This window comes from Centrocercus urophasianus, unplaced genomic scaffold (genome assembly GCF_019232065.1).
Source record: "Centrocercus urophasianus isolate 14NV4802_14NV808 unplaced genomic scaffold, USGS_Curo_1.0 seq_10, whole genome shotgun sequence".
NCBI lineage: Eukaryota > Metazoa > Chordata > Aves > Galliformes > Phasianidae > Centrocercus > Centrocercus urophasianus.
The window spans coordinates 99,421,879-99,449,580 of record NW_024884142.1 but is presented as its reverse complement, the minus strand read 5'-3'; the positions used below and the strand labels follow the sequence as shown (position 1 = coordinate 99,449,580).

Below are 27,702 nucleotides of genomic sequence, written 5' to 3'. Positions count from 1 at the left end.
TTTCTTAATTTTCCAAGCCAAGCATTTCTTACAAGAAAGAGGCAATAATCTGTTCTCTAGTTTCTTAACTGCAAAACTGTCCTGCATAACTTCAAAACACATTCTCGATCTCTCCGTACCTCTGTCCTCTGTAAAATGACAATAATCTCCCAATCTGTAAGGTTTTCTCTCTTCTTAAAATGTATCTATCCTGCTTTAGAAAGCAAGAAATGTTAGTAGCACAAATGCAAGGTGATCTGTACTGAGATAGGTGGAAAGCCAGAGCATTCCTGGGCATATTGAGTTTATTTGTGTGGACACAGCGTATTTGTTTCTCACTTAGCACGTCCTGGCCCCTCTGTTTCCATTAGGTCACTCAGGCAAGCAGCGAGGGTCTCGCACTTGGAACAGGCTGAATAATGCCCACATGGCTTGGCCATCTGTAAGTGGTGAATTAATCACAAGCACGGGTGGACAATGTCTTTATGTTGCACGTTCGGGTAAGCTATATTATGCGATAGCGCACACCAGGTTTGACTTTAATTAAATATTTGGTCCACACATGCTGCAAAAAGGAGTGAGTTAGCAATTTTCTGCTTAACCTGACACACACAGTGCAGGCTCTGAGAAAGCACCCGCATTAAGCAGCCGGCAGCAGCACGACAGATACAAGCCCAGTGTTTTGTGGCTTTCGTTTCTGTAGCTCCAAAACAACACTGCGGTCCCCAAAACAGTCTCTGAAGCATCCGGGCGCTCGGTCGTTCTGTTTTTCCTTTGAGACACCATCCGGTCAGTGCAAACAGAGCCGGTCCTTTCTCCGCAAAGTGTTGTGAAGGCTTTTAGCGCAGCACAATGTCAGCCTTCAGAAGCCGTCATTTCTGCAGCCACTTGAATGATACCTCTGAAATGATCACGTGTTTGGAAGGACATTGGTTCGTAGGCTTGCATCTGCTGTTATGTTGGTCGGTCTTTATTGCTGTTATAACGGAGTGGAAGTTTTCAAAAGTTCTCCTGATTTGCCTGATAAAAGCTGTCAGGTTTGCCATCCCTCCCACAGGGCAGCTCTCGACTGCTCTGAAAACCCTGCGGCTGTTCTTCCCCAGCAAAAATTACTAGAATGCTGTTTTAGTGGAAAAATACTCATGCTTTCCAAAAAAGCCTCCCTGTCCGTGCAGCGTGTGTCTGCTGTAACACAGATGCTAATAACAAGAGAAGGGAGTAGTATTGCTGGTATGCACTTAACAGCAGTAGACCGAAGGTAGTATATTGTGTCTGTGTGTTCAAGCAGCCAATTTGAAGGAACTGGAAGGCATAAGGAAATGACAAATAATTGAACCTTTGTACCTTTGCTCTTTTTCTACCCAAAACGAGCAGCTCATTAGCAGAGTTACTGAAATAGGTGCATTTTGTTAGTGTTTGAATAAAATTAAGACTGCAACAAAGCACAGGGGAAGCATTGCTCAGTAACATGTGACCTTTCCTGCAGTTATTTCTCCCTTGATGATCACCCGGTTTGTGGAACAAGACAGATAATTGCAGGACACGAGCATCAGCAGCTGTACATACACTGATAAAGTGGGACAGCCACTGTGTTATAATGATCTCTGTGCAAATCCAAGCTAGGGATTTGTCCTCTGCAGCCACTGGGCAGCTTTCCTTCTAGACCTGTACTGTAAAGCTGCATGGGCAAAGGGAAGGCCTTTCCCAAATGGCAAAACTGACCAAATGGCTGGGTTCTGCTCCCTGCGAGACTCCTCTGGAGGTTCATCTCCTGAACAGGTCTCCTGTGCTCTCTGTGCCTCTCACATCCTTACTATTGCCAGCTTATTTCTCTAGTTCCATGCCAGAGGAAGTGGCTGGATGATAGCTCAGGCAGAACCCTCAGAAGAGAGAACCTTTGCATCTCCCTGCTTGGAGGCATGGAGAAGGTAGCTTTCAATCTTGTGAGGTATCTCTTAGAATGGGATGGGGAACTATATGGCTGCTTCCGGAGAAAATGTATTGAGGAATCATGCCTCACTGATGGGTTGGCCATAAACTTGTGTGTTGGAGCTCATCTCAGCCCTTGCAGGATAGGTGTTTTTCAGAGAGAGCACCTTAGTGGTTAAATCTTTGTGTGCTCTGCAGTTAGGCCTTCTGCTGCAGTGACTGATACAGGCAGTTGTGGCATCATTTTAATCAACTGAAATATTGCAGTCATTCTAACCAGTATGGTGGGGCCTGGAACACAGCTGCTAAATGGACTTTGGCTATGCAGGTTGCTGAGTGTGCAACACAAAACTCACCACGTGTGTTTGGTAGTTTGCTTCTGTTTTGTGCATTGCTGCAGGATTGCCTTTCTTCTGTCTTAAGAATGATGTGAATTAAAGCAAAGCTGATAAAGGAGAAAGCGTGCATGTCTAACAATTGCTTTCAACAGAGCAGGTATCTGTACAAACAGAATACCTGACAGGACATCATTACAAGTTACATTATTACATTAGCATAAATGAAGCTTAAGATACGGATAAGCATGAGTTTAAGTATAGAATTGTGTCATACTGGGAAAGCAACCCATTGCTTATTCCCTCCTACCATTACATGATTGGTCTATAATGGCAAGATGTATCTGCTCCCAGGGGCTTGCTGTGAGGAAGAGTAGTAGTAAATTAAGACGAAAGCTTGTTTTCCGCCTTATTCATAATAAAAGCAAAAGTCTCCCCTGCAGCACTTGCCATGACTAATGTGCCACAGATCACTGACATCCCAGGCCTGAAGCTCACAGCACAAGTTGGGCAGCGCGCTGCCATCAGCTTTTGCTGCGACATGACTCAATTTCCAAGGAGCTGGTGTCAAGCAATGTGAAACATAGCTTTGGCGTTGTTCAGTTCCACCTTCTCTTGGAAAGTAGGGATCATCTTTGGGGAAACAAATGTGTCAGCACATTTTGGAAGTGCTGTGGAAGTCTGCTGTGCGACCAAGCAGCTGCAGGTAATTTGTTGTTCTGTACTGCGGTTGAAGGCTCCATCCGTGCTTTGTAAGTCCCCACATCCTCAGAGCTGGCGTGGGGCACGGGGCCAACTCACTCGCAGCTGTTGCTTCGAGTTGGACAATTCCATAGAGGCAGCCTCTCCTGATGGTCTCCCATCAGTTTTTGAAAGTGCATCACTCTCTAATTAGCTTTAATCTTAGCTACTTCGGTTGGGAAAAAAAAAGAAAAAGGAAATCTGCAGTTGCTGACAGGTATATTTTAATTGCACCTGTTCAGTGAAGGGTATATGTTACTAAAAATCCCCCAAAAGTTTTCAGTTAAATTTATGCAGTGGTGACAGCCAGTAGCCCGTAAGTGACTGAAGAGTATTGAGTTTCACACTGCAATTACCCATCACAGCACTTTAAAAGCATGGTAGCTCTGTAGTATCCAGAGCTGCGAGAAGGACAATTAGGCATATAAAGGTCATCTTACCACCACATTTGTTAGCTTCAATTTTATGGCCCCTCTTCTATTTTGCCTTGGTAAGTCCCAAACATTTATATTGGTGCTTGTTTATCAAACTGCTGTCATTGTAGCAGGAAGAAAACCTTTTTATGAAACCATATTTGGTTCTCATGGTGCAAATTAAGAGGATATTGAAATAAACGTGACGGTGAGAAATAACTTATCCGTAGTTCTCTGGTACTGAAAAGAAGGGACAGTAAAACAGGAGCTTGCCCCAGCACCTTCCTCAGCCTTAGAAAACTATTTGCAGAATGGATTTTCTCAGGTTGCCTGCACAATAGCTGTGTAGTCACCTGTATGAGCATCCGTGAAGCTGGAAGCCCCTGGGGAGATTGGAGCAATGTACTTCTTGCATTTAAGAAGACATTCCAAGAATTTCTCTTTCCTTCAAGTCTCCCTGTGTGGTTGGAATTAGGAATTGACGTGTGGTCATGCATATAGTCTTGATGGGCTGGAAAGAGCTGTCTGCTTCTATATTTCCAGCTTCTCCACTGGCCAGATGCCCTGAAAGCCCTTCTCGGGGTAGGATTTGCATCACAGATGGGAATTGCAATCAGTTCATGCCAATAGTTGGCATTAACAATCCCTCTGGAGCCAGAGGAACAGTCGTGTCAGCATGTGCTCCTCGTGCAGCCCAGCCGTTGGGTCCTGGTGTGGGATGGAGCCCCTTGGCACTGGCACACCACAAAACAGTAAGCTGTGGAGGGTCGCCCGGCAGTTCTCACTTTGCCTGTTCAGAACCCACTAGGCATTTTGGCTTTTGTTTCCATGAAAAGAGTGCTATGTCAACAAAATGTGTGATTGTTCTCATATATTAGCAATATGAGAATGTTACCAAGATGATTTTGTTCTCCAAAAATAGTGTAAAGAAGGAATCGCTGGCCACTGCTGCCAGTAGTGATCAATACCTGATATTTTTCCTTAAGGTCAGCACAGAGTTTAGGTTTTTGCATTTTCTAGATCTATATGAGTAATTATTTTCTGCATTCCTTGTTTTTAAATGTACCTTTATGATACAACACGGCTTGTGTGTCCAGAGACAGAGACATTGGACGCATCTGGACCTCAAATTGGCTCTGTTCATCTACAGAACATAGGCAACAAGGACTTTGGAGGTTCTCCTGTCACACAGCTTGCTGTATGGCTGAACGGTTAAAATAACTGATCGAGTTATAAAATATTTATAAAAACACATAATGGTCAAATACTGAGATTTGCCATATTCTAATTGGAGATAAATTCCTGCTGTCACACGTTCATATATATTGATGGCCATGTGTGCCTTCTTGTGGCTCTGTGTCGTTCAGTGTATGAATATAAATAACTGGAAGAGTTTGTGCCTATTGAAAGCATTTTGCTCTGGAGTTTGTCGTGGTAGAAGTAAAATGTAAAATAATGCAATCGTGTAAGAGATGGGTCAAATTGCCATACATATTAAAAGAGGCTGCTTTTGATCAGCTTCTTTGAATGTCTGGTATAACCCCATTTATCTGGAGATCTCAAGGGACACCCAAAACCTTCAGATAAATGGGGGCTTTGTTAATCAGGGAAGCCAGCTGTCCAGCTCCTTCAGCGGTGTAGGGTTCAAGATCATAACCCATCTCTGCAGCCAGGCCATCCCCAGAAATGATTTGCATGCTTCACTTCAGCAGTCTGGCCTTGAGGCTTTTGCAGCACCGCCAGCCAGGCACTTTAGGCTTTCTCTGGGCCCCGCTCAACCCGTGGCATAGCAATGAGCTGTGAAGGCTGGGTTGCTGATACATGCAAAACATTTTTTTAGTAAATAGTAGTTTATACAGCACTGTGCAAGTATTGGTTTCATCTGAATGATATGGCCGGGCTTCATGTTGGAGGGCAGCTTTACGTCATGTGCTCATGCACAGCTGTGACATGAATTTTGCGTTAAACAGATCTGGCTTAATCTTCCAGCATGTTTAAGTAAGTAAAATCAGATCCCTGGTCCTTCAGGGTGAAGGTGCAACAAAAGTGCAGTGGCTGCAATCTCAACAGCACTGTGCTAGCAATTACCACGAGGGAGTCAGGCTTACATGGTGATGGAGAGGAAGCTTCTCGAGACTGACGTTTTAGAGACTGTTTCAGACTGCTGTGATACAAACAGCCACAAATTGCTGATCTCCAAGCCTTCTTCTCCTCATCCACCTTGTACTGGCGGTCTTTGGATGTTCTCTGTTCTCTTGGATTCCCAGAATGCGTTAGAATCGTAGAATCATAGAATTGCTCAGGTTGGAAAAGACCTTAAAGGTCATCAAGCAAGGTAACCAAACTACCCTAACTCTTAATGACTGTCTGCTAAATCCTTCCCTGAGCACCACATCCAAATGGTTTTTAAACACATCCAGGAATGGTGACTCAACCACCTCCCTAGGGAGCCTATTCCAGCGCTTAACATGAAATTTCCAGGTACAGTGGAGCTCCAAAGGATGGAGTGTATCTGGCAGCCACCTAGTGTAATGACACTGCAACAGTGAAGTAGCAGTTTTCCTTTCAGAGCTTGTTTATGTCCCTAATGAAAACTGAAGCTAGGTAAAACTAGAGCTGGCTGCTGTCCTGGTTGGTCACCTGGAGGATGCTGAGCTGCAAGGGATGGTGATGAGGGGTGGCAGGTCTGTGCCATGCTGATGCTTGCCAAGCCTGCACGGAGTCTGTGTGGCTGTGGGTGCTGGTGGTACCCAGCTCCCAGCGGTCAGTTTGAGTGCTTCCCTTGCGGTTGCCCATCTGAATGGCTGCGGTCCTTTGTTTTGTAAGGGCTCTAAGAGACATGCCCCTGGCCTCGCAGAAACCTCACCCCTCTGTTTTTCTGCACGACGTTCAGGGAAACCGGTACGGAGTCGCGTTGTGTCAGCAGTCGTCCGTCCGGCGCATTGCCGGCTTGTGTGCTGGACGCGCGAGGCCTTTCATTAGGCAGCGGGACGTCATTAGGCGCAGCGCAGAGCCTTCCCGTCCTCCCTCCCGGCTGGAAGCACGGCCCGGAGCAGGCCGCAGGGCGCACGGCAGGCCGGGCGTTGCGGACGGCGGGGCGGCGGGCTCAGGTGGCCGGCAGCCGTCGGTTTGGCCGGAGCCTTTCAGCGATTTGTCACGCCTCGCTCCCTCCCCGCTGCGCCCGCACGTGCCAGCTCCGCGGCGGAGGGGCTGCTGGCCAGACGGCCGTGCGGCCCGCGCGTCCCGCTGACAGCCCGAGCGTGCGCCGCACGGCCCTGGCAACAGCCGAGCGCGCCGCGGAATAAGCATCTTCGTAATGAGAAGTGAATGGCATCCGTCAGTCCCTTTAGAATAGGGCCCAGGCGTGTGCCTCCTCTCCGAGGAAGTTTGGCAGCCTATTCATTAACAAGAGTCATCAGGAGTTCAGCCCATAATAGGGAGGCAGCCCCGAATGCAGGCGGGCTAATGCTTGCGCTATCAGGAATGCGTTCTCCTGGGCTTAGGGGAGAAAAGGGAGCACCGCTAAACAAATAACGCTGTCAGCAGGTGCACGCTCTGAAACGGCATCTATTGATTCTCTTTCTCCAGGCTTCCACGGGAAGTTTGTAAGAAGATTTATCGTGTATCTGCCCTTCTCCACTAGCATGAGGGCCGGCGCTGCCGTTGTTTCCTTTTCTTGCCGTCGCAGCAGCTCTAGCAACTGGCAGGCACGCCATTGCTGCCCCCAGTGAGGCACAACACTACGGCCACCGCCTCCCATTTTTAAGTGCTCCGATTTTATTTTTTTTAAAGCCATTTCAAAGCATTTTTGTTAACATAATGAAAGTCGCAAACGGCACTTCAGTATTAATTAGTAATGCTTTTCACTTCTAAATACCCTCACCTGCATTATGTTGTCGCTGGCGTTCCACTGTACGCTCCTAATTTCTCAATTTAAATTGCCCTTTTCTCCCCCGTTGCAGCCCTGCAAACTCGTAATGCGTTTCCACACAACAGAAACACAATGGGCATCTGAAAACTTTTGTTTTAAATGAGGAAATGGAGAATGAGATGTCATACGGGCGCCTGCGAGCGCTAATTCATAAAGTCATACGTGAGGTTCTTCAGCCCATTGTAGGTTTGTTTCAGGCGTTATCCCGTTATTGGAAGTGTATGATTCACCTTCTGAGAAAACAGAAGCTGCACACAAAAGGAAAAGATTTGCTTTCTCCGCTCTGAAAAGCTGCCGCAAGCAGGGGTCCTATTAAGACAGCTGGAAAGTTGCTTCAGCTTGTTACGCTTGTAAGTTTTATTGGTGACTGGTTTTTGATTACACATTTGAATGCTGTGTGTTCCAGGTTGCCGAGTTTTAATTAAAAGGCAATAGTCTTGATTTTAGATTGCTTTGTTGTCTGCATTATGCAGACAATAACGTGTGCAAGTTTTTGTGTGTGTGTTTTTTTTTTTCAATCCGTGTCATTCATTTAGGATACATAATACTACATCTGCATTAAATATCAACTTCACGCCCTGGGGATTTGTGTCACTTACTGTTAATTTCTTTTAAAACGCATAATGATCGAGTAAACATGGGGTTTTTTTTCTCTTCTATCCTGCAGCTTTCCTCCTATCTAATCATTTTTTCTAGTCTGACAGGGTTATTTTAACAGCAATACGAACTTCCAGTACAGCTAATTTCTCTTAAAGTTGGGTTGTGGTTTCAAAAAGCCTGCACTGGGGAAGCTGAGGTTTTACCCTTTGGTAACTGCAGCATCCCACCGGATCTACCAAGTCGCTCCTTTCCACTGATGAAGCTAAAGCATCGTCTGTAATTTCAAGCAAGGAGGCTGCTCGTGTTTAGCAGCGTTGAGCAGTGTTGTGCAGCTCGGGTCCCCTATGCCAGTGTGTGGCTTTGTTAGTGTTTCAGTGGGTTTGCACGTCACGTAACAGCATTTTATTCTGTGCACACAGTTCCTTAACCTGGCTGTTGCAGCTACGAGGAAAGAGCTCTGTATCTTGAAGCAATAATCCAGAACCACAAAGAAGTAATGACATTTGAGGATTTTGCCGCTCAGGTCTTTTCTCCCTCTCCCAGCTACTCCCTGGGTGGAACTGGTGAGTCTCTGCACGTTATTCTTCTCTTTCGCACTAAGAAGCACTTGAGCAGCAGATGTACACCTGTTTTTTGTAGATAAATGCTTGCAAATTTAAGAAGACCATTCTTCCCCTGAATCAACTAATGAATATCAAAAGGAATGATGACATTCATTTTAATTTGTTTTGCATCAGAGCTATTCACTCTGTTCCTTTCTTCAGCTATCCTGTTAACCCTCGAATCTAGCAAGGTTAATGAACTTTCTCTCAGTAATGTGCTCCGGTTCATTCAGGAGTGCGGGTTTCTTGCTGAGCTGGGAATATGCTGTTCAAAAGCTTTGCCTGAATCGGTGCTTACTTATCGAAAAATAGTTCCTCGCAGTAGAAGCCGTTGCTACTAATGCTAAATGGGGATTATGCTGCTGAGATACCAGGGTCAGGGATTAATGAAAAAGAAATGTAAGAATGGTGTTCCGTTGGAAAATCACAGCCGTGTGCGGAACGCTAGCATTTGCCTTCAGTACGTATGAGCAAATTGCAGGCTTTCTTCCAGCACCTGGCCTGGAACCTGTTCACTTCTTTCCTTTTAATATGTTAGGTGTGGGTAATTCCGCATGTGTGTGTGTACACACCTTTATGCTGGCGACCATTCATCAGCTCCATTGAAAGATGAGCATTTAATGCCTGTGTGAATTTATCCCTTACGTGTCCCATTGAGGTCTTAAGGTAGCATCCAAAGTCCAAAAGAGCCAAACTTCGCTGTTTTAAGTAAGTTTAAATAAATGCGTCTTCAAAGGAAACACTGCTTCTAAAATGCAGATTTCCAGTGCCCTCAAGATTTGCTTTTCCAACCTCAAGAAGTATGGTCACTGCCCGTTGGATTCTTGAACAAAGATTCCTTAATCCTCTTTTTACACTCCTTGGGTGAAACTGGCACTTGCTAATTATTTCCCACTACACTTTCGGGTTGTTTAATAGATTATTTCAGACCTGTATAAATGTTGGAGAACATCTGCTCTATTTCTCTCTCGCCTGACTTGTTAGCAAATATCTCCCATCTAAACTGAAAAAAAAAAAATTGAAGGAAGAAATTAGATTTCCTAAAATAAATCAGTTACCAATAAAATCAGCCGTGCATCATTGTTTAACATTACTGGCTCCAATCCGTGCGTTTTCAGAGCTTTGTTGGGAGATAAGAGGTATATGCATGTCCTTGCATTGGTCGCCAGTAGCAGCAGGCAGAAGGCTTTGGAGATAAGCAAGCTGGCAGAAGTAAAGGGGAGCCAGTGCTATTTACATAATCGCGCCTCTGCTTCCTGGAGAGGCGTCAAGAAACACAGGAATGGCCTCTATTGATCTTTGCTGAACTGGAATACTAAACAACATTAGAAAAGCTTATAACTTAAAGCTTTGATTAATGTTTTCTACATTAAAAAGTAGAACAGCTGTGAATTAAATTCTTTTATACGCTCTGCCAAAAGTCTGAGACAAAAAGAAATTATCAATTTCAATAGAAATGTAGATTTCGTGCCCAGTGTTGTTAGCACTTTGAATCATTTGTCTGTTGATGCATCAGGAAAAGAAGTAGGTACCTCAGTATATGTTAGGTGCTCTGCGCATGGTTGTATCTGTTTCTCACTTTCTCTTACAGCACTCTTACAGGTCTTTCTCTGGTGAAATTTAGTTGGGCAGGCAAGGACAGATTCATTTGATAATGCAGTAGTCACGCTTTCTGAATTAGGTGATGGATGCAGAATTACTTTGCTGATGTCTGCTTACATTCCTCAGAACACCGTTAGATGATTGGTACTGGAACATCAGTTTATGATGTCAGGAGTTTATGCTTTTTGACCTGCCACTGTCGGGTCCTGATATTCAGGCTCCAAATGTTGGGGCTTCCTTCCTATTGGAGAAGCTGGAGTCTGGTTGTGATTTCTGGGATCAAAGCCTCCACCTGGTCCCAGGTTATCGGTCCTAATTCCTTCTTGGCCAGTGATGGGCAAGGATAAAGAGTCGCAGCCCAGGCTGCAGCCAGGGACCAAGCGGGAAGCTTCACACAGCAACTGGGTGTTCCTCTCTTATGGGCTCTGTAAGTGACTGTGGTGCAAGAATGAGTCCAGAATAGCCCAGTTGGTGTGTGAAAATAGGGCTTTTGTAATGGGACGAGTCCTGGCAAGGATGTGAATCCATGCCTCTGGGTGTGCTCTCTTTGAAGGAGTCTGCCCAAGTTGTCTGCTCCTTACATGCGTGTTTAGTTGAGTATCACTAAGAGTTGTGTTGCTAGCTGCCCTGAAGATGCACTGTTACACCAAGCACTGACCGTGACACATTCAATCAGCCTGGAGGCAGCAGGGGCACCCCATGGCAGGACACCCAGCCGGGCGTGTTTTCCTTGGTGGGTGCTAACAAATGTACCACCAGCATCCAGAGGCAGGGTAACCTGTAGCCTGCTGACTCTGTGTGGCCCTGGAGCTCTCAGAGCTGGGAAACACCAAGAACAGAGCCCAGCAGCACCCCCCGTAATACTGAGTATTTCTGCTTTGTTTTCCACTCTGAGCTCCACGCACAAGGCTGACACTGTCTAGCAGAGGATGAGGCGTGCTTTGATCTTTCCTTAAACCACAGTATCTTTCCTTTGAAATCCAGAAGCAACCCAGGTGAAGTCTGGATACATTTGCAGCCAACTCTTCACCCCGTCGGTGATCAGACAGGGCTGCAAAGCAATGTGCTGATGGGATGGCCAAGGGGAATTGCTGTGCAAGTGAAGTGAGGGAAGAGGGAAGAAGTGGCTGGTGGAGAAGTGCATGTATGGTGCTGGCACAGGACAGAGTTTGCTCTCTTTCTCCCAGCTGAAACTGCCAGCCCTGCTTTGCTTTTAAACTTTTCGGGTCAATTTTAAGGTTATTTCTTCTCTGATCTCATTCTGAGTGCCACTTCTTTCTAATCCTGCCATCACTGCCTGCACTCCTGTGTGATAAAAAGGGTCAGCAAGTACACGTTTATTGAAATTAAGATCGGTTTAAGCAGTCAGTGCAGTACAAGAAGGAAACCAAAGCGATTCTATGAACTGAATATGTGGCTGCTAATAAGCCATGTTTTTGCAGTGTTCCTTGGCTGAGCTGTTTTTCTGTTTCCTGAGGCTGTCTCCAGGGATGCCTCCCCAAGGTTCAGACGGGACGCGGGCTTCTTAAAACACGCCTTTGCTTAGCCTCCCATATCACACATAATCCTGCAGGTGCTTGGCTGTACACATGAAAATAGCTCCCGTGCTGTTTTCAGGAACAGAGCCTTAAAGTCCCTCTACGTATCACAGATAGCCCAGTCCTTCTCACGCGCTGCACATGCAGGCTGGTGGGCAGAACGGGCGTCCCTGAACTCATTTAGGGGATGTGCAGATTAGGAACAAAAGATGAGAATACCGTCCTTTGTTGTTAAACTGGTACATTACATGCTGTATTTTAATTAGGCTGGGTATGAGAGGCAGCCCAGGAAATCCTCAGTAATCCAACACTGCTGAATTATTCTTATCCTTTCCCTCTGCAGATTTCTCTCCTTTTAAAGGATGGGTTTTTAAGCTGCTATCTTTTTCTGTTCTTGCTCCCTCAGCCAAAAAAAAAAAGGAAAACAATTATTCAACGAAATGCTTGCGTATGCTTTAAAAAGGGATAAAAACTGAACAGGTGCAAACAGATACAAAACGTTCCAACTTCAATTACCTCTGGTGGCTAAAAAGCAGTGGCTTTGTTCATTCGAGACCGGGATCCAGAACTGTGTTAACTCTTAGAAAATGGGAATAGCTGGACTTTCTGGAAGGGAAAAGAAATAGCCCTTTGACCAGAGAAACCCTCATACAGGGGCAGATTTCTGCTTCGGAGAGAACCTCCAGCCCTGCTTTTCAGCACCGTGGGCTTGCAGTTGGTGCTTCAAAGGGTTAATTGAAATGGGCACACTTGACTGCTGAGAGGACTGATCTAATCACTGCCATATCCAAGTGCATCTGTTCACCATGAGGTCATTCTTGTGCATGCTAATGATTTGGAAAATAAAGCATAACGCTCGACGTTATCAGAAAGGATATAGTGTAAATCTTTACTTTTTTAGTTGCTAATCACTATTGTGGGGCCAAACAGCAGGCAAAAGAATCCCGGATTATCGCTTTCCATTTCAGGTTTTGTCTTTTAAGCATCATTTTCAGAGCAGTGTCAGGAAGCCGTGCTGGAAAACTCTGACATGTGGTATCTGTTGATAAATGGGTTCTTTAATGAATATTATAGCATTGCCCAGGAGCAACACTTGAGTTGAGGAACTATAGACGTTTTCAGCATTCCCCGGTTTTAAAGCCCTGGGAGCAGCGTGTGCTTATTTACATAAAACTGAGATTTTGCAGCCTTTTTGTTGAGAAAGTGACACATGCTTCCCTTTTGTCTCTGGGCTTTTATAGGCACAAAATTCTTGCAGAAAACACACGAGAATACAACAAAAAAAGATTTGTTTTTTAATGCTTTTTGCTCAGTGCGGAGCTTTAAGTTTCCCACTTTAAAACAACAGGAATATTCCAAACGTGGTCAGAAAACACATTTTTGACAGAGGCAAGAGAGAACCCATTAGGGTGACTCTGAGCATGCAGCCAGGCACATAGTGGGGTTATTTTGGAAGCTGGTTGAGCGGCGACTCTTTCTGACCAGATTGGGCTCTGCTGTTTTTTTCATTCTGACTCGTGGAATCAGACTCTGCAACCCAAAGCTTGATTATGAAGCAGGTATGTTTTAATCAGTGCTGCGCAGGCACCGGGTGCAAGAGGGATATTCTTCCTATCTTGCCCAACGTAGGCAAAAGCTGGGTTCAGATATAGGCTCACCTACATAATCAATGATTTTCCCAGAATTCGTATCCATATTCATTACATTTCTGAGAGCCCATCAGCATATGGTCCCTCCCTCTTGCACGTGCACTGTGGGCAGTGGGGTCTCCTTCTGGTGGTCAGAGGATGAAGGCTCATTGTCTTCAACAGAAGTAATCCCATCCTGACCCGTTCCTTGTGTAATGTTTCTTCAAGTTTACAATTGAGTTTTGTGATATTCTTTTTTTATCTGGCCTCACATCCTGCTTACCTGCATTCCTATACCATAGTTAACTCTTATCTTGTCCTGTCCTTACTCACATTCCTATACAGTAGTTAACTCTTATCTTGTCCTGTCCTTACATTCCTTTACAATACTTAACCCTTACCTTGTCCTCTCCTTACTCACATTCCTATACATACAATGGTTAACCCTCAGTTTGTCCTCTCCTAACTCAATCCCCCCTTTTTCTTGAACCTAGCAATTTCTTTTGCTAGATTACTCCATTCAGGAAAAGGGAAGTTTTGAAATGACTTCCACTTCCTACTTTTTGCCTTAGCTTGTGCTTTTGCCATTCCTCATAACTATCCCCAGAAGTTTTGCATATTCATAGTACACATCTCATTGCAGTACACATTAAAATGAGCAAGGTGATTATAATAATATAAGCCACAGAGAGTTGCTTTAGCCATTCAAAATTAGGTAACCCACTGCTAAGTTTTCCCACAATTCTGTGAATCCGAGTGAGGTATCATCCATCGACCTGATGCAGTAATTTAGTGTGTTCCCATATTGCCTGTAGATCAGTCTCTATCCTTTTGTCTTGTCTACGTAAGCACAACAGCTCTGATTAGTTATCACACAAACCCATCCCTCTTTGGCTGTTAGGAGATCCAACGCCATTCTATTTTGTAATACAACCTAACTGAGCATTGAAATCTCAACTTGTAATGCGTTGGTTGCATCCACGTGAGCGTTCTCTATATTATCTCTAGAGTGGCTGAAATATGAACCATCGCTTTCTCCAGCTCACTTGCTCCAAGAGTTGGGATGAGCCATCTCACAAAGCTGTGGAAACCGGTAGGTTTTTCCACCAAGGGATTTAGTACTCTTCTCACCCGTCTCCAGGGGGTTCTCAAGAGTCCCCGTGGTATTTCCTCATGCACCGTGGTCTGAGGTACCATGTATCCTGCAGTGCATGTTCCCATCCAATTTGGAGGCAGTGCCTTTCGTGCCTGCCCATCCCCACATAACCACCAGCATCCGTAAGGTAAGCTGCATGGATTAGACCTACCCTCTTGTTGGGTAAAAGATGTTCCCATTCCCACAGTCCCAAGTACATTCTTATCTATAGGCCATGATGAATTTTCACTTGCTCTAGAATCACGCCCTATGCCCTGCTTCCACCTTGTAGTCTTGTTGAGTCCTGATACTGTCCCTGAATTCCCATATTCCCAACTGCATCCTATACCTGTTAAATTTACCACCCAACTTTCACACTAATTTCGCTATCATTTTCCCTATCCACAAAGATAGACTTAGAAGAACTAATAATCAACAGATCGAACCTCGGGCCCTTTTGTAATTAATCCTCCATTCCATACTTACATTCCCCATGTTCCACCCAATTTTGAATTGTCCAATTAAACGCTTCTAACCCGTAGACTGGCACCCCCCTCCTCTGGGGAGGACCATTCACATCCAACAATTTGTTAGGTTAAAATTTTGGGCTACTGCCCAAGTAACATTTAGGTAGCTATTATCTTCCCAGGCTAAAGCAAATCTTATAAGGTTAATTACAACGCATAGTTTATACATTTTTCTTAATTGTAAGTCGGAGGGTCCTTTCTCCCTCACAGTCCATTGCGGTCGGACAGTCTTCTTCAGGCAGGTGTGGTGTATCCATGGTATCAGTCCTTCCACCTGGGCTGCCCTGTGCGTGGTTAGGAGTACTTCATAAGGTCCTTCCCACCTTGGTTCTAGAGGAGAATCTGAGAGGGATTGGACATGCACATAATCTCCAGGCAATACGTTATGTACCGGACCATCCAGGCCTCGTGCCCTGCTATTAAACACCACCTGCTCAATATCCTTTAATTGCTTTCACAACTTAATTACATATCTGCTCAAAAGTTCCTCCCCTGTTTGTGCAGAAGTTCCTTTTTGTACCGGGTGAGGTCTCCCATAAAGGATCTCAAATGGACTTAGTCCTTCTTTGGTTCAGGTTTTGTTTGAATCCTTAATAAAGCCAAAGGCAGCGCTTGGGGCCAGGGTGTTCGTGCCTCCTGGCCAAGCTTCACCATCTGTAATTTTAACAAATGATTCATTTTCTCTGCTTGTCCGCTTGACTGAGGTCGATAAGGTGTATGTAATTGCCAGTCAACCCCCAGTAATGGCTCACATGTTGTACTATTCTGGCCACAAGGTAAGGGCCTCGGTCCAGGAATTCTGAGGAGGTTTCTTTTGGACCCTGCCTTATAGCATATAAGGCAGACCAATTGGTTGCTTTAGGAATAGCCCTTTCCATTCCTTTTACCACCCATCCTCAGTAGGCTTCTAAGAGATCTCGTTCTGCTCCTCTACCTGGGTCCCAATGAAGGTCCTGAAGATGGAAATGATCTTTTATGTCCGCGTTTCCACCCCGCAAATTATCCTCAGCCAGATTCTGGGCTGTTCTCAAAATTAGACACTTCTCCATCTCCGTCATGGAGTCTGGTAACAACTGGATATCACTCCAGTCGGGATTGTGCTGCCTAATCAAATACTGAAAATGCTGTGTTACTCCCACCGGGTCACTTGGAATTCCTTAGCCACCTGTTTCCAGGTTTCCAGATCAAAAGAAGGGATGGGACCTTTATTAAGACACGTGTCCCATCCGGACCCACCGCCTCCCTCAGGGGGGCTAAAAGAACACTTTGTTGCCTCCTAGTTCTAGTGGCTATAGGGGAGTCCGGGAGGGTTCTGGGGGAAGAGTCTTCCCTTTTGGAGTGCTCCCTTTGTCCAGTGGTAGGACTCCCTGCCCTGGTGCCTGATGATGGTCCAGTAAATGAGCAGAAGTCTTAACTTCAGTTAGTCTAGTACACTGCTGTCCTACACTGCATGCGGAGCAACAGCGTTTTATCCCTCCTCTTCCTGCTGCCCGCCGATCCTTTTCTAATGCTGACACTAGAGGATCTCGTGGTGCCCCCATCCCACATTCTTTTTGCCACTCAGGATGATTCCTGAGGGTAAAGAACATATCAGCGTATGCTGCCTCATCCCATTTACCTTAAAAATAGCATCAGTTGCAGAATAGTATTGTACTTCAGTGTCCCATTCAGGGGCCACTTTTCCCCATCATCCAATTTATACAATAACCACCATTGAATACAATATTTTATCAGTTTTCTTGCTTAGAGTGCCCCCAGGACCCCCTGCAGTATTTCACCAGTGTACCAGAGCACATCCAAGGGATGTTCTTGTAGGTATTTCCTTTCCCTGTGAGCCTCCCATAATGTTGTCTCACTGGTTCGTTGTTGCCCTAAGGTTTCCACAAGTAACTCTTCATACTCTAAAATTTCCCCACTCTAAAATTTCTGGACACAAACGACACCACCAACCCCAATATATTTCTTCACACACTGGATGGCATATAATATAAATGGGGCAACACTCATTTTCCAGGTGGAATGCACACCTTTCCTCAGGCCCCTCTTCCCAATTAATAAACTCCCATCACTATCCTAATCTATAAGCTTCATACAAACACAAAAACACATTTGGACGGACAGATGACACAAAGAACAACTTGTTGCTTTGTCCATCCCCGGCCGTTTCCCTGGTGGGAGCACGGAACCACAGCTCAGGACTCCTCTTTCACTCCGTGTCTCAGCCACATCTCACACCACATGCACGCAGTGCCAGCTGAATCAATCCTGCACGTGCGCCGTGGGCAGTGGGGTCTCCTTCTGGTCAGGGGATGAAGGCTCACTGTCTTCAACAGAAGTAATCCCATCCTGACCCATTCCTTGTGTAATGTTTCTTCAAGTTTACAGTTGAGTTTCGTGATGTTCTTTTCTTATTTGGCCTCACATCCTGCTTACCTGCATTCCTATACCATAGTTAACCTCCTATAACGTAGTTAACCCTTATCTTGTCCTCTCCTTACTCACATTCCTATACAGTGCTTAACCCATATCTTGTCCTGTCCTTACTCACATTCCTATACAGTGCTTAACCCTCAGTTTGTCCTCTCCTAACTCAACACATGCTTTCCTTTTGTCTCTGGGCTTTCATAGGCACAAAATTCTTGCAGAAAACACACGAGAATACAACAAAAAAAGATTTGTTTTTTAATGCTTTTTGCTCAGTGCGGAGCCTTAAGTTTCCCACTTTAAAACAGCAGGAATATTCCAAACGTGGTCAGAAAACACATTTTTGACAGAGGCAAGAGAGAACCCATTAGGGTGACTCTGAGCATGCAGCCAGGAACATAGTGGGGTTATTTTGGAAGCTGGTTGAGTGGCAACTCTTTCTGACCAGACTGGGCTCTGCTGTTTTTTTCATTCCTTGTCTTTGCATTTTGCCTGAAGATCTGTAGGATGTTGAGGCAGTTCTGCCTGCTGGGCAGAATAAAAGTCTCTCTGAGTTCTCTCTAACACTTGTGCATCATTTTAGGGAATATTTTTAGAGCTGAATATTTGGAAATACACATCTGAAAGCAAATAGCTGTGCCGTGATACTGCTTACAGCAAGCATGGCATGTGCCAGGCGTTGAGTTCCAGCAATACAAGCGTGCTGCCTGAAATGGAGCAAAGGAGGCAGGGCTGAAATCAAGATGTCACGGAGGATGCTGGGATGCTGAGATCTTGCCTCCCATTGTCTCCAGTTGCAGACTTCCACGTATGGATTGGACCATTCCCTGTTTGGCCACTTGTAAATGGCTTCTTGTGTGCTCCAACAAAACATGTTCCACACCTCCGCAGCCCACACATACTGAAGCATCTTCCTTCCTTTGGGTGAAATGCTCTCCTGGCCATGGATGCTGCTTGATAGCAGAGAATCAAAAGATTCCCAGTGAAATTTCCTGTTGGACCAACCTGACCTAATGGTGGGGGCTTCTGCAAAGCCCTCACAAGTACTGTTTCTCCCCAGAGGTGCCTGTCAGCAAGACACGAGGGGGAAATCCACCCCACATGGTGCACTCCTTCCCTCCTTCTCACATGCTGTCACCCAGGCTGCAGGGAGGGGAACTCCACACCACTGCTGCTGCCGTGGCAGCTCAGACCCTCTGCGTTTTGCAGGATGTGAGCTGTGTGTCTGTTGGCAGCGTATTCTCATGAAAGAGAAACACTCTGTCTGGTGGTATTCTCTCTTTGCAGAGGGATGCCATCACCCATTTGTGGGCACGGTGTGTGTGTGCAGGGGATGGGTTTGTACATAGAAGTTACTTTTCACTTGTATGGCCCAGTGGTATGTATGTTGTTCACGCTGTGATTTTTTAACCTGGCCACAGTGTAGCAGCAGTTCGGCCCTCCAAGAAGCCTTACCCGATTTCAGATTTTACCTGCTAGCAGTGTTGTTGAAGTGAGAGGAGGCTGAATGCCCAGGCTGCCACATCTGCACGTTTGGCAGAAGCTGAAGAGGACTCACTTTGGGCACCATTTCCTCCCCACCCCTGACCAGCAGCACACCTCGGTCACCCTCTGTCCCCATGTCCCCCCAGTCGGCTCCTGGCCCCATGTGCACCGTGGGTACGCTGCTCCTGTATTGATATCATTTTGTGTTCTCTCCCTTTAGATTAGAGTGTGTAACGGTCTCGTTACGCTAATTGCCGCAGGTAAGAGCCGTGCTTCCCGCAGGCCATGCGTCGCGCTCCATCGCTAACGCTCTCCTCCTTCTCTTCCACCTCCTCCTCCTCCTCCTGGTGCTCTGCCCTTGGGTTTGGGCTTTGTCTCTGCCTCTCACTAAGGCTGGGCTGCACATCTCACCTGGCTCCTCCTGCTTTGAGACCCCCCTGCTTGCTTGAGTTGTGAATTTGGAAGGGCTCAAGCCCTCCGGTGACCCACCTGCGAGCCAAAAGGAAATCCATTTTAGCTAACAGCCAGCAAAGCTGCTTGTTGCTTCTTACAACTCCTAATTCCATACTGCCTGTGTACCCTCTGGAGCAAGCACAGCCTCAGAAGGGCCAAAAAATAAAAGGGTGAATCCTCCAAAAAGGCCCTTAGCAGCACCTCGCCCTCCAAACAAACTTGCAGGCTTCCCCTGCGAGGAGGCGAAGCAATTAGAGTTTGTGCCAGACGGCTTGCAAGTGGAATTATAATATTTGTATGGAAGCCTTTATCTTTTGTGGCTAACTCTCGCTCACTCTGCAGCTGCTGTCTCCCTATCAATCACAGCCAGGGGCCGCACGCGCAGCTCAGGACTCGCTGGGGGAAGGCTGGGACTGCAGGAATGTGCGGGGCTGCGGGGCTGCAGGATGGACGTGGGGCTGTGGGATGTGGGGACGGGAGCTCCTGACCCACATCCTGCCTGCAGCCTTTCACTCACAGCGAGGCATTGTGGGGAGCGTGCATGAATATTGCTGCAGCTCGTCCTTTTGGGGGAAACTGTATTATTTTGACCATCTGCCATGCCGCTTGACTGCAGGAATGTAAAGTGTGACACCTCCCTCGCACCCCCTCCTCCCCGCGCTGTGAACAACACCGCAGGTTTTCTTTTGAATCCTGAACTGACAGCTCCACATTTTTCACAGAGAATGCCTTTGCACATTAAGTCATGTTTTTCACCTTTTTTTTTTTCCTTTTTAATGCGGTATTTCCCTTTCAGTCAGTTGTCTTGAAATATAAATCTGGGACTGAAAGGTTCCATTTGAAATGCCGACGCCAGGTTGTAAACCAGCTATGGGATTTCAAAGGAGCAGAGTGGGCTTTGGACCTCAGCATTGCAGGGTTCAGTGCCTATTTGCCAAAATACCCACAGTTACACAGAGCAGGGCCCCAAGATTTAATCCTTTTAGTAAGGAAGCAAAATGAGGCTCAGCCTGTGCTGGACAAACATTGTTGAATTTCCAAGCTCTGAGCAGTCCCAAGATTCATGCAGGTTGTCCCACTGTACTGGGGACAACACAGCCAGAAAGCCTGGCTGGGAGCAGGCAGCCAGGAGGCACAGCCCACTGCTGAGCTGGAAGTAGGTTTGTGCCGCAGCACACGGCCATCGGAGCGCAGAGGTGCTCGGCTGCAGCCATTAGGTTGGGCTCCGAGCACTGCTCCAGGCTTGCAAGCACCGGGGCACAGCACTGTACCTCCCCCTCCAGGAAAAAAACACACAGAGACTTAGTTACAACAAGATTTAAAAATACTGCAGCCCAGGGGAGCTAATGAAATAACACTGACACCGAGAAACGCCTTGGGATGGGTGGAAACCCCAGCAGCAAGAGCAGTGCTGTGTTGCAGCATGCGTCGGTATTCCCCGAGTGCGTCTGCACCACAGCCAGGCAGGAGCTGCACACACTCCAGCTTTATTCACTGTCCTACAGTTAATAGCTGTCCCCTCAGCTGTTCTCATTCAGACAAGCCATTAGCCCCGACCTGCAGCCATAACCGCCTCTGGGGAGGTGCTGGAGAAGGAAGCCCGTGAGCACGGTTCCTGATGGGGGTCCACTTGCAGTAGTCAGAAAGACCCGAGGTTCTGTATCTGCAGAGCGGCTGTTGGGATGCGGACACGCACTGCTTGTCCCTGTCCTCAGCCCGCCTTCCCCTGCCCGCTGTCTCTTCCAGGCTGCCTCACCGCCAGCACCAGCGCCGACCTCGCCGTCCCCGCAGGAGCAGAGCCAGCAGAGCTGACCTCAGCGCCGCGCAGCGCCGGCACCAAAGCCTGCGGGAGGCTCCGCCGCTCCGCCAGCGCGCTCAGCAAGGCTCCCAGCTGACACCCTGCACCCTCCAGGGAACCCCTCGCCACGCACCAGGCTCTGCTCCTCGCCTGAAGGACCCCCCGCTCGGGATGGGCGCTTGTTGGAGGGGATGGGCAGCAAGCACTTTTCCCCCCACCTCATCGCACGAGGGCACGGAGCAGCGCTGATGCCCGTTGCCTCACGTCGTCTCAGAGCACTGATTTCAGTCATTCCGTCCAACGAAGTGTGGACCGGGGAGTTGTGACAAAGCAGAACTGAGCTTTGTAATGATGAGGCACGTGCCGAATGTCCTCCTCCAGAGCATGGGCGAGTGATGGGGTGCTGCTCAGCATCTGTTCCACCTCTGCTCCCGTCCTGTTTTCAGCAGCCATCCGTGGCAGTTGTTGTGCACGGAGCAAAGAATTAGTGATAATCAGAGAGGCCCATTTATCTGAAATTCAGGAGGCTGCTGCCAATTTCATAGAATGGCGGCACCTGCTCTGAAATCGCTCCGTTTACCCGTGCTATCTTGTTCAGGGTCATCCATCACCACCTATTGTGGAGCATCCGTCCCCACACTGAGGATGCTGTGGCAGTGCACGAGCTGGGCTGCTCTCCGTGCTGCTGCCCCAGTGCAGTGTGAGCCGTCCCCTGGCTCCACATGTGGTTTGGAAAGGAGTCCTCTTCCTCAGCCTTGCCCCCAGGGCTGCTTCATCCTCCACAGTAACGCTTGCAGTGGCTGTGCAGTGTGAACTGCTGTCCACATGTGGAGAAACACCCAGCCACGTTTCTTTCAGAAGATGAAATGCTGCACATCTGCCTGACTGCTTCTCACCGGGGTGTGACTCACTGCGGGACGGCGCGCTCCCCACGTCACCACTTTGCCTTTTCACAACACTGGGGCAATAATCTGCAAGGGGAAGCATCTCTGATGAGCTAGAATACAAACCCATCTGAAGGCTCCCAGGGAAATGTAACGTCCTGATGGCACTTTGTGTAGTAAGCAGATCTTTTGGACGGGAAATGTACTTCACTCTGCACATGTCACAGGTTTCCAGGGTGAAAACCCACAGCTCCTGCTCTAGCCTCGGGTTTTGGATGTTGTGGACACTGGTGTGTCTGCCCAGTTCCTGGGTGTTGCATCAGATACCTCCGGCCTTCCTCGTCCTCCTCAGGTCTCACTCCCGTTGCTTTTTTGTTCAACTGTTGTTCAATTTTTGTGTTTTTGGGGTGTTGTTTTTCTTTTTGAAACGCCACTTAGCCTTGAAGCGCACACCTCTGAACTCCATGTGATGTATCGAAGTGATGGGAACTGAAGCAAAACACCCCGCTGTGCCGTCTGCTTTTGCACTTCCTACACATTCACACGAAGGACTGCTGCCGTGCCACCACTCCATGCTGCTGCCGGCTGGATGCAGACAAGCACTCCTGGCACTGATGGTGGCAGCCCTGCCATGGGGCTCCACGCAGCAGTCAGCTGACGAGGCGCACGGCTGGGGTTGGGGTGAGCGCAGCGCTGCTGCAGCACGGAGCTCCGCGTGCCGAGCGCTTGGAGTGCCGCTCCGCCTGCCTGCCTCACCCTTTGCTTTTGTTCCCTACCGATCGGGGGGGGGGAAGTTGGAAAATAAAACGTGTATTTTAATTTATTTCGTTTTTCGCAGCGGAACACGCGAGGCTGTCTTGTTCTTTAGTTACCAAGTGGTCTGAAATCATTTCAAAGGCGTTCTGAGTAAAATGAGCCGTTTCTCTTTGGAGCAATACTCATCCCTCTTTCAGGGGAGGATTAATAATATTTTCCCGATGTCAAAACAACATCGACTTGTGAAAATTCAGCATTGGTTGCATACTGTGCAGTCAGACACGGAGCTGCTCCGTTCCCCCTGGTGCCTTGAGCAGAGTGAAGCCACACCGTGATGGTGCACTGTGATGCTGGAGCTGCCATCCCAGCCAGGGCAACTGGGGGAGAGCGGGGAGGGCTCTGCTGGGCTGAGACCTGCAGAGCTGCTACTGAACGTCACTTCTGTACGGCTTAGGGACAGCTAACTCAGAGGATTCTCTTCTAGTGAATAAAAATTGATCACAGAAATGTGTTTGTCTGTTTCTGTCACCACCTAAAGGAGAGGTTTTGTTTCTCATAGGATCACAGAATGGTCGGAAGGGAGCTCGGCATCAGTGACAGCACCATCGCTGGCTTCTTCGGAAGGGGCTTGGAAGCTCTCACTAATAGTAATTACAGAGCATTACCAAGCCCCAGAAGACATTACTTCTATAGCATTCATTGCAGGAGATGCGTGATGACAAGGCTGCCCTTCCTAAACCGTGTAATGCCTCATTGCTGGGAATTTGCATGGGCATTAGAAACAAAACCTTTCTAGCGGCGATTTCCTGCTCTGCGGAGACATCGCTTAAGAAAATGAAGGGGGTTTGTGTGCTCAGTCATAATTATGTCAGGGGTGCTTAGGCATTAACACCCGCTTATGCCAGTGGGAATGATACGGGATTATTTGGCAGTGGGAAAAGCTGCTTTGAGATCTCTCTCTCTTTTTCTGAAGTTCTCACTTCAATCCCCGTTTGCACACCTTGCCGTGTCCATCAGCTGGGCAGGGGGAGCACGGCATCACCCCGCTGCTGCACCCAGCGTCAAGCTGCCACCGCCGGCAGGGACAGCCTATGGGATGTCACAGAGCACATCAGCTGTGTCACGATATGCATCAGTTACACACGAAAATATCATTAATGGTATATGCATGCTGTATAATATTGAGTGCACCATGTAACAGGATATGTGATAAGCAACCTGACCTAAGGGGTGGCAACCATGGCCACAGCAGGGGTTGGAACCCCGAGTCCTGATCCTAAACCTCACCCATAACCCTAACCCTAACCCAGACCTACGCTGCAACACCCGGTCCCAAGCTGTGACACTCAGTCTCATGCCGTGATGCCTGCTCCCACATCACAACTCCCCGTGCACAGAGCCATGCATTGCCCAGCACTGCAGGATGCTGGCACACCAGCAGCAATGTCCGACAGCCCCGCAGCTGCTTTTCCACTCATTTAGAATCAGCGACAGCTTTTCAGCAGGTTGATGGGAAAGAAAGGAAATCCGAAGGCAAAGTTCTGTGGGCCCATTTCTGGATGATTTCCTGCTTCCCGCCTCCCTCCTTTCAGCAACCACTGTGCCCGGTGCTGCTCCCAGTGAGCCCTCCCAGCCGATGGCTGCGGGAACGGCTGCTGGTCCCAGCCCTGCTAAAAGAAACGCTGAGCAGCGGCACAGCAGAGAATCTCAGCTGTTCCCCCACCAGCCGCCTGTGCTGATGGCACTGCAGGGAGAACTGCGCAGCGCATCGCCCGGCGATGGTGTCGGAGCTGCATTTCTCAGCACCCTGAAGGTTCCCGTAATTAACCTCCCCGCTTCTTTTCAGTTTGCAAACAGTCCATTTCAGACCATGTGTTCAGCTCTTTGTGCGCTCCGACGGGGGCCAGATCCAGCATTCTGCAAAACAGGCCAACAGATCGGGCCGTGCATGCAGCACAGCCTCCGTACCTGCGCTCCCACTGCCTCAGAAATGGGAAATTGCCTTTCAGGTGGGATCAGCATTTTCTCATGCGCCCAAACCTGTTCTCTCCAGCTGAGCTGGGAGCCCTCAGCAGATTGATTTGTTAGCTGACAGGAGGCTTTGTTTGCACAGCGCCGGCCGCTCCTGGCTGCCGGGTGGTGAAGAGATGGCACCGGGAAGGAAACACCTGGTGCTCCCCGGGGCTGCGGGGCCACTTCGCGTGGGGCTCACAAGGGGTGAACCCCGGTTTTGGGGGGGATCTGTGGCAGAAACTCGCTTCCCCAAACCCTAAAATTGCCCCGCTCCGTGCTGCTCCCCAAGCACCAGCCCCTACCATCACATCCCCCTGCATCCAGCACAGCAGCTGAGCTTTACCCCGACGTTTCCCTACCAACCACGGCAGTTGATCCGATTTTATCTCACTCTTGGCTATTGGGAAGCCAGCAGCAATACGAAGCAGCTATTTTGGTTGGATGGTGGCACAGGATGGGATGCTGCCCCAAGATGGGTGGCCTTTCAGGCCTCACCGATGGGCCTCAGTGCCCAGCAGAGTTTCAGCACAGGCTCAGCTCCTTCTCTTTGAGGAGCTCCAGGATCGTAGCTGCCCAAGGGAAGCAGCACACAGCAGGCAGCCCCAGAGCAAAGCAAAACTCACCAGCCCCATCCTGCCGCCCGCATTTTGGGTGCTGCCGGGCCACGTTCTCTTCTGCAGATCATCAGCTATGACAGCTTCGCCCAGACCTGACGTCAGCCCCGGCAGGACGAGCTCGGTTTCCTAGGAAGCACAGCACAGCAGCCCGCTGCTTTCATGCTTTTTGGCACTTTTTAGCCCAACCTTACAAGGAAACCCAAACCAAAAAGCAGCGACGGCTACTCTCTTTTTCTCCCGCACAGCTGCTGCACACACACTCCACTCTCCTCAACAGCCACAGCAAAGCTCAGTGAGGGCACCCCCTGCCCCACACCGTAGGACACAACGGCCTCAGGCACCTCCAAGCCGAGCAGCCCCACGCTCCTTCCTTCTCCCACCCTCCATCACTCCATAACGAAGGCAGCCGAGCGCGCAGCGGGCAGGCAGAAGGCAGGCGTGAATTGGAAAATACTTTTATTTGAATAGTAAATAATTATACAGTCGAAACAGTCCTATCGAAGCACTCTATAAATAGCTAACAGGTACGAAAATAATGTGTGTAGAAAAAGAGATTGCATCTAGGAGTGAGAGCTGTCGGCAGCGCGGGCGGACGGGTTAAGGTCACGTGGTTTATTTCCAGGTATAAAAGTTAAAACCTTTATAGAAAAAAAGAAAAAAGAAAAAAAAAAAAAAGAGATCACAGTGAGATGGTGGGGCCGGGGGACGTGGGGAGGGAATAAAAAAGCGCGTTAGAGCATCTGCGATCAAATAATATCCATCTTCATCATTAATATAAATAAATAAGGAATAAATAATAACGCGAGGACTCGACCCAACACATACAGACGGCGCGGCGCGGGCACGGCACGACTTAAGGCAGTTCTACGCGTCCCGGAGCGGAGCGAAGGCGCCGGCGCTGCGCCGACCGAAGCCTCGCCTCTCCTTCGTCCTCGAGCGCAACCCGAGCGGCCGGGGAGGGACGGGGGCGACGCGGGGCGCAGTCCGCGGCTCAGCAGTGCGGCCGCAGCGGCACCTGCAGCAGCACCACCTGCCTGTTCTCGGACGGGTGGCACTTGTTGATGTGCCGCGTGAGGCCGGGCGAGCTGTAGAAGGTGGCGGGGCAGTACTTGCAGGGGAAGAGCTGCGCGGCGTGCAGCAGCCGCAGGTGCCGCTCCTGGCTGCTCTTGCTGGGGAAGCTCTCCCCGCACACCGGGCACGGCCGGGGCTCGGCGGGTTCCGCCGCGGGTTCGGGCGCCGGGCCGGGCGCGGTGGGGTGGCCCAGCAGGTGTTTCCTTAGGTAGGCCTGCCGCCGGAACCGGCGGGCGCAGCGCGGGCACTCGAACAGCCCCTCCTCGGAGCCCGCCTCCGAAGCGCCGCCGGGGCTCGGCGTGTCCCGCTCCGCCGCCGTCGCCGCCGCCTCCTTGGGGGGCTCCGCCGCCTCGGGGCCGCTCTTGGCGGGGGGCCGCGGTTTGTGCCAGCGGCGGTGCGAGGCGAGGTTGGCGGGGCAGGAGAACACCTTGTCGCACTCGGGGCAGCGGTACTCCACGCGGACGATGCGCGAGCAGCGGTGCTGCGCCAGCGCGAAGGGATCGCCGTACTCCTCCTTGCAGAGCTGGCAGATGAACTCGCCCAGCGGCCGCGCGCAGCCCCCGCGCCGCGCCGGCGCCTCCACCGGGCCCTCCTTGATGCGCAGCCCCAGCACCGGGGACGTGGTCACCTCGTCCTCGAAGGTCAGCTTGCGGATCGCCTTCGCCTTCTTGCCGGCCGCGGCCTTCTGCCGGCCGGGCTCGGCGGGACGCTTGGCGGCCGGAGCGCCGCCGCCGCCGCCGCCGCTGGGGTTGGGGGGCGGCCGGGCGGCCCAGAGCTTGAGCTCGGCGGGGCCGAGCAGCAGCGGGTCCATGCTGCTGGGCACGGCGGGCGCAGGGAACGACTCGGCCGAGACGGGCGAACCCAGGCTGAAACCGCGCTCCAGCAGCGCGTCGCGGCTGACGGGCCGCGTGGGGCTGCGCAGCGCTTGCACGGGGCCATCGGGCGTCCCGAAGGGCACGGGAGGAGGAGGCGGCGGCGGCGGGGCAGGAGGGGGAGGCGGCGGCGGAGCGGTGGGCGGAGGGGCGCGCACCCGGTAGGACACGGGCGTGGGCCGCCGGCTGCGCTTCACCAGGAAACCGCGGGGCATCTTCGGGCGGGCGGTCCGCGCCCGGCGGCGGCGAGCGGCGCTCCCTCCTCCTCCTCCCCGCCCCCGCCGCCGCCTTTAAGAGGGCCGGGGCCATTGTTCGGCCCGGCGGCGGCGGGCGCGGCCAATCAGCGGCGGCGGCGGGCGGGGCGGCGGC

General features: G+C 49.5%; 2 protein-coding genes across 7 annotated transcripts in view; one reads left to right on the top strand and one right to left on the bottom strand.

Moving 5' to 3' along the window:
- RALGAPA2 (Ral GTPase activating protein catalytic subunit alpha 2) overlaps positions 1-21,144 on the top strand; it is a 118,221-nt gene extending 97,077 nt beyond the window's left edge. For all 6 annotated transcript variants that reach the window (XM_042824776.1, XM_042824771.1, XM_042824770.1 and 3 more), the window contains 3 exons: positions 8,370-8,491; positions 19,090-19,129; positions 21,069-21,144. In XM_042824776.1, the coding sequence (XP_042680710.1) occupies positions 8,370-8,491; positions 19,090-19,094 (127 nt within the window). In that variant the 3' untranslated portion in view covers positions 19,095-19,129; positions 21,069-21,144. The remainder of the gene's footprint in view (positions 1-8,369; positions 8,492-19,089; positions 19,130-21,068) is intronic.
- A 5,237-nt stretch (positions 21,145-26,381) lies between these two features.
- On the bottom strand, positions 26,382-27,563 carry INSM1 (INSM transcriptional repressor 1). Its single transcript, XM_042825646.1, has one exon. The coding sequence runs from the start codon at positions 27,546-27,548 to the stop codon at positions 26,382-26,384; it is 1,167 nt and encodes a 388-aa protein (XP_042681580.1). The 5' UTR covers positions 27,549-27,563.
- Positions 27,564-27,702: the final 139 nt, after the last annotated feature.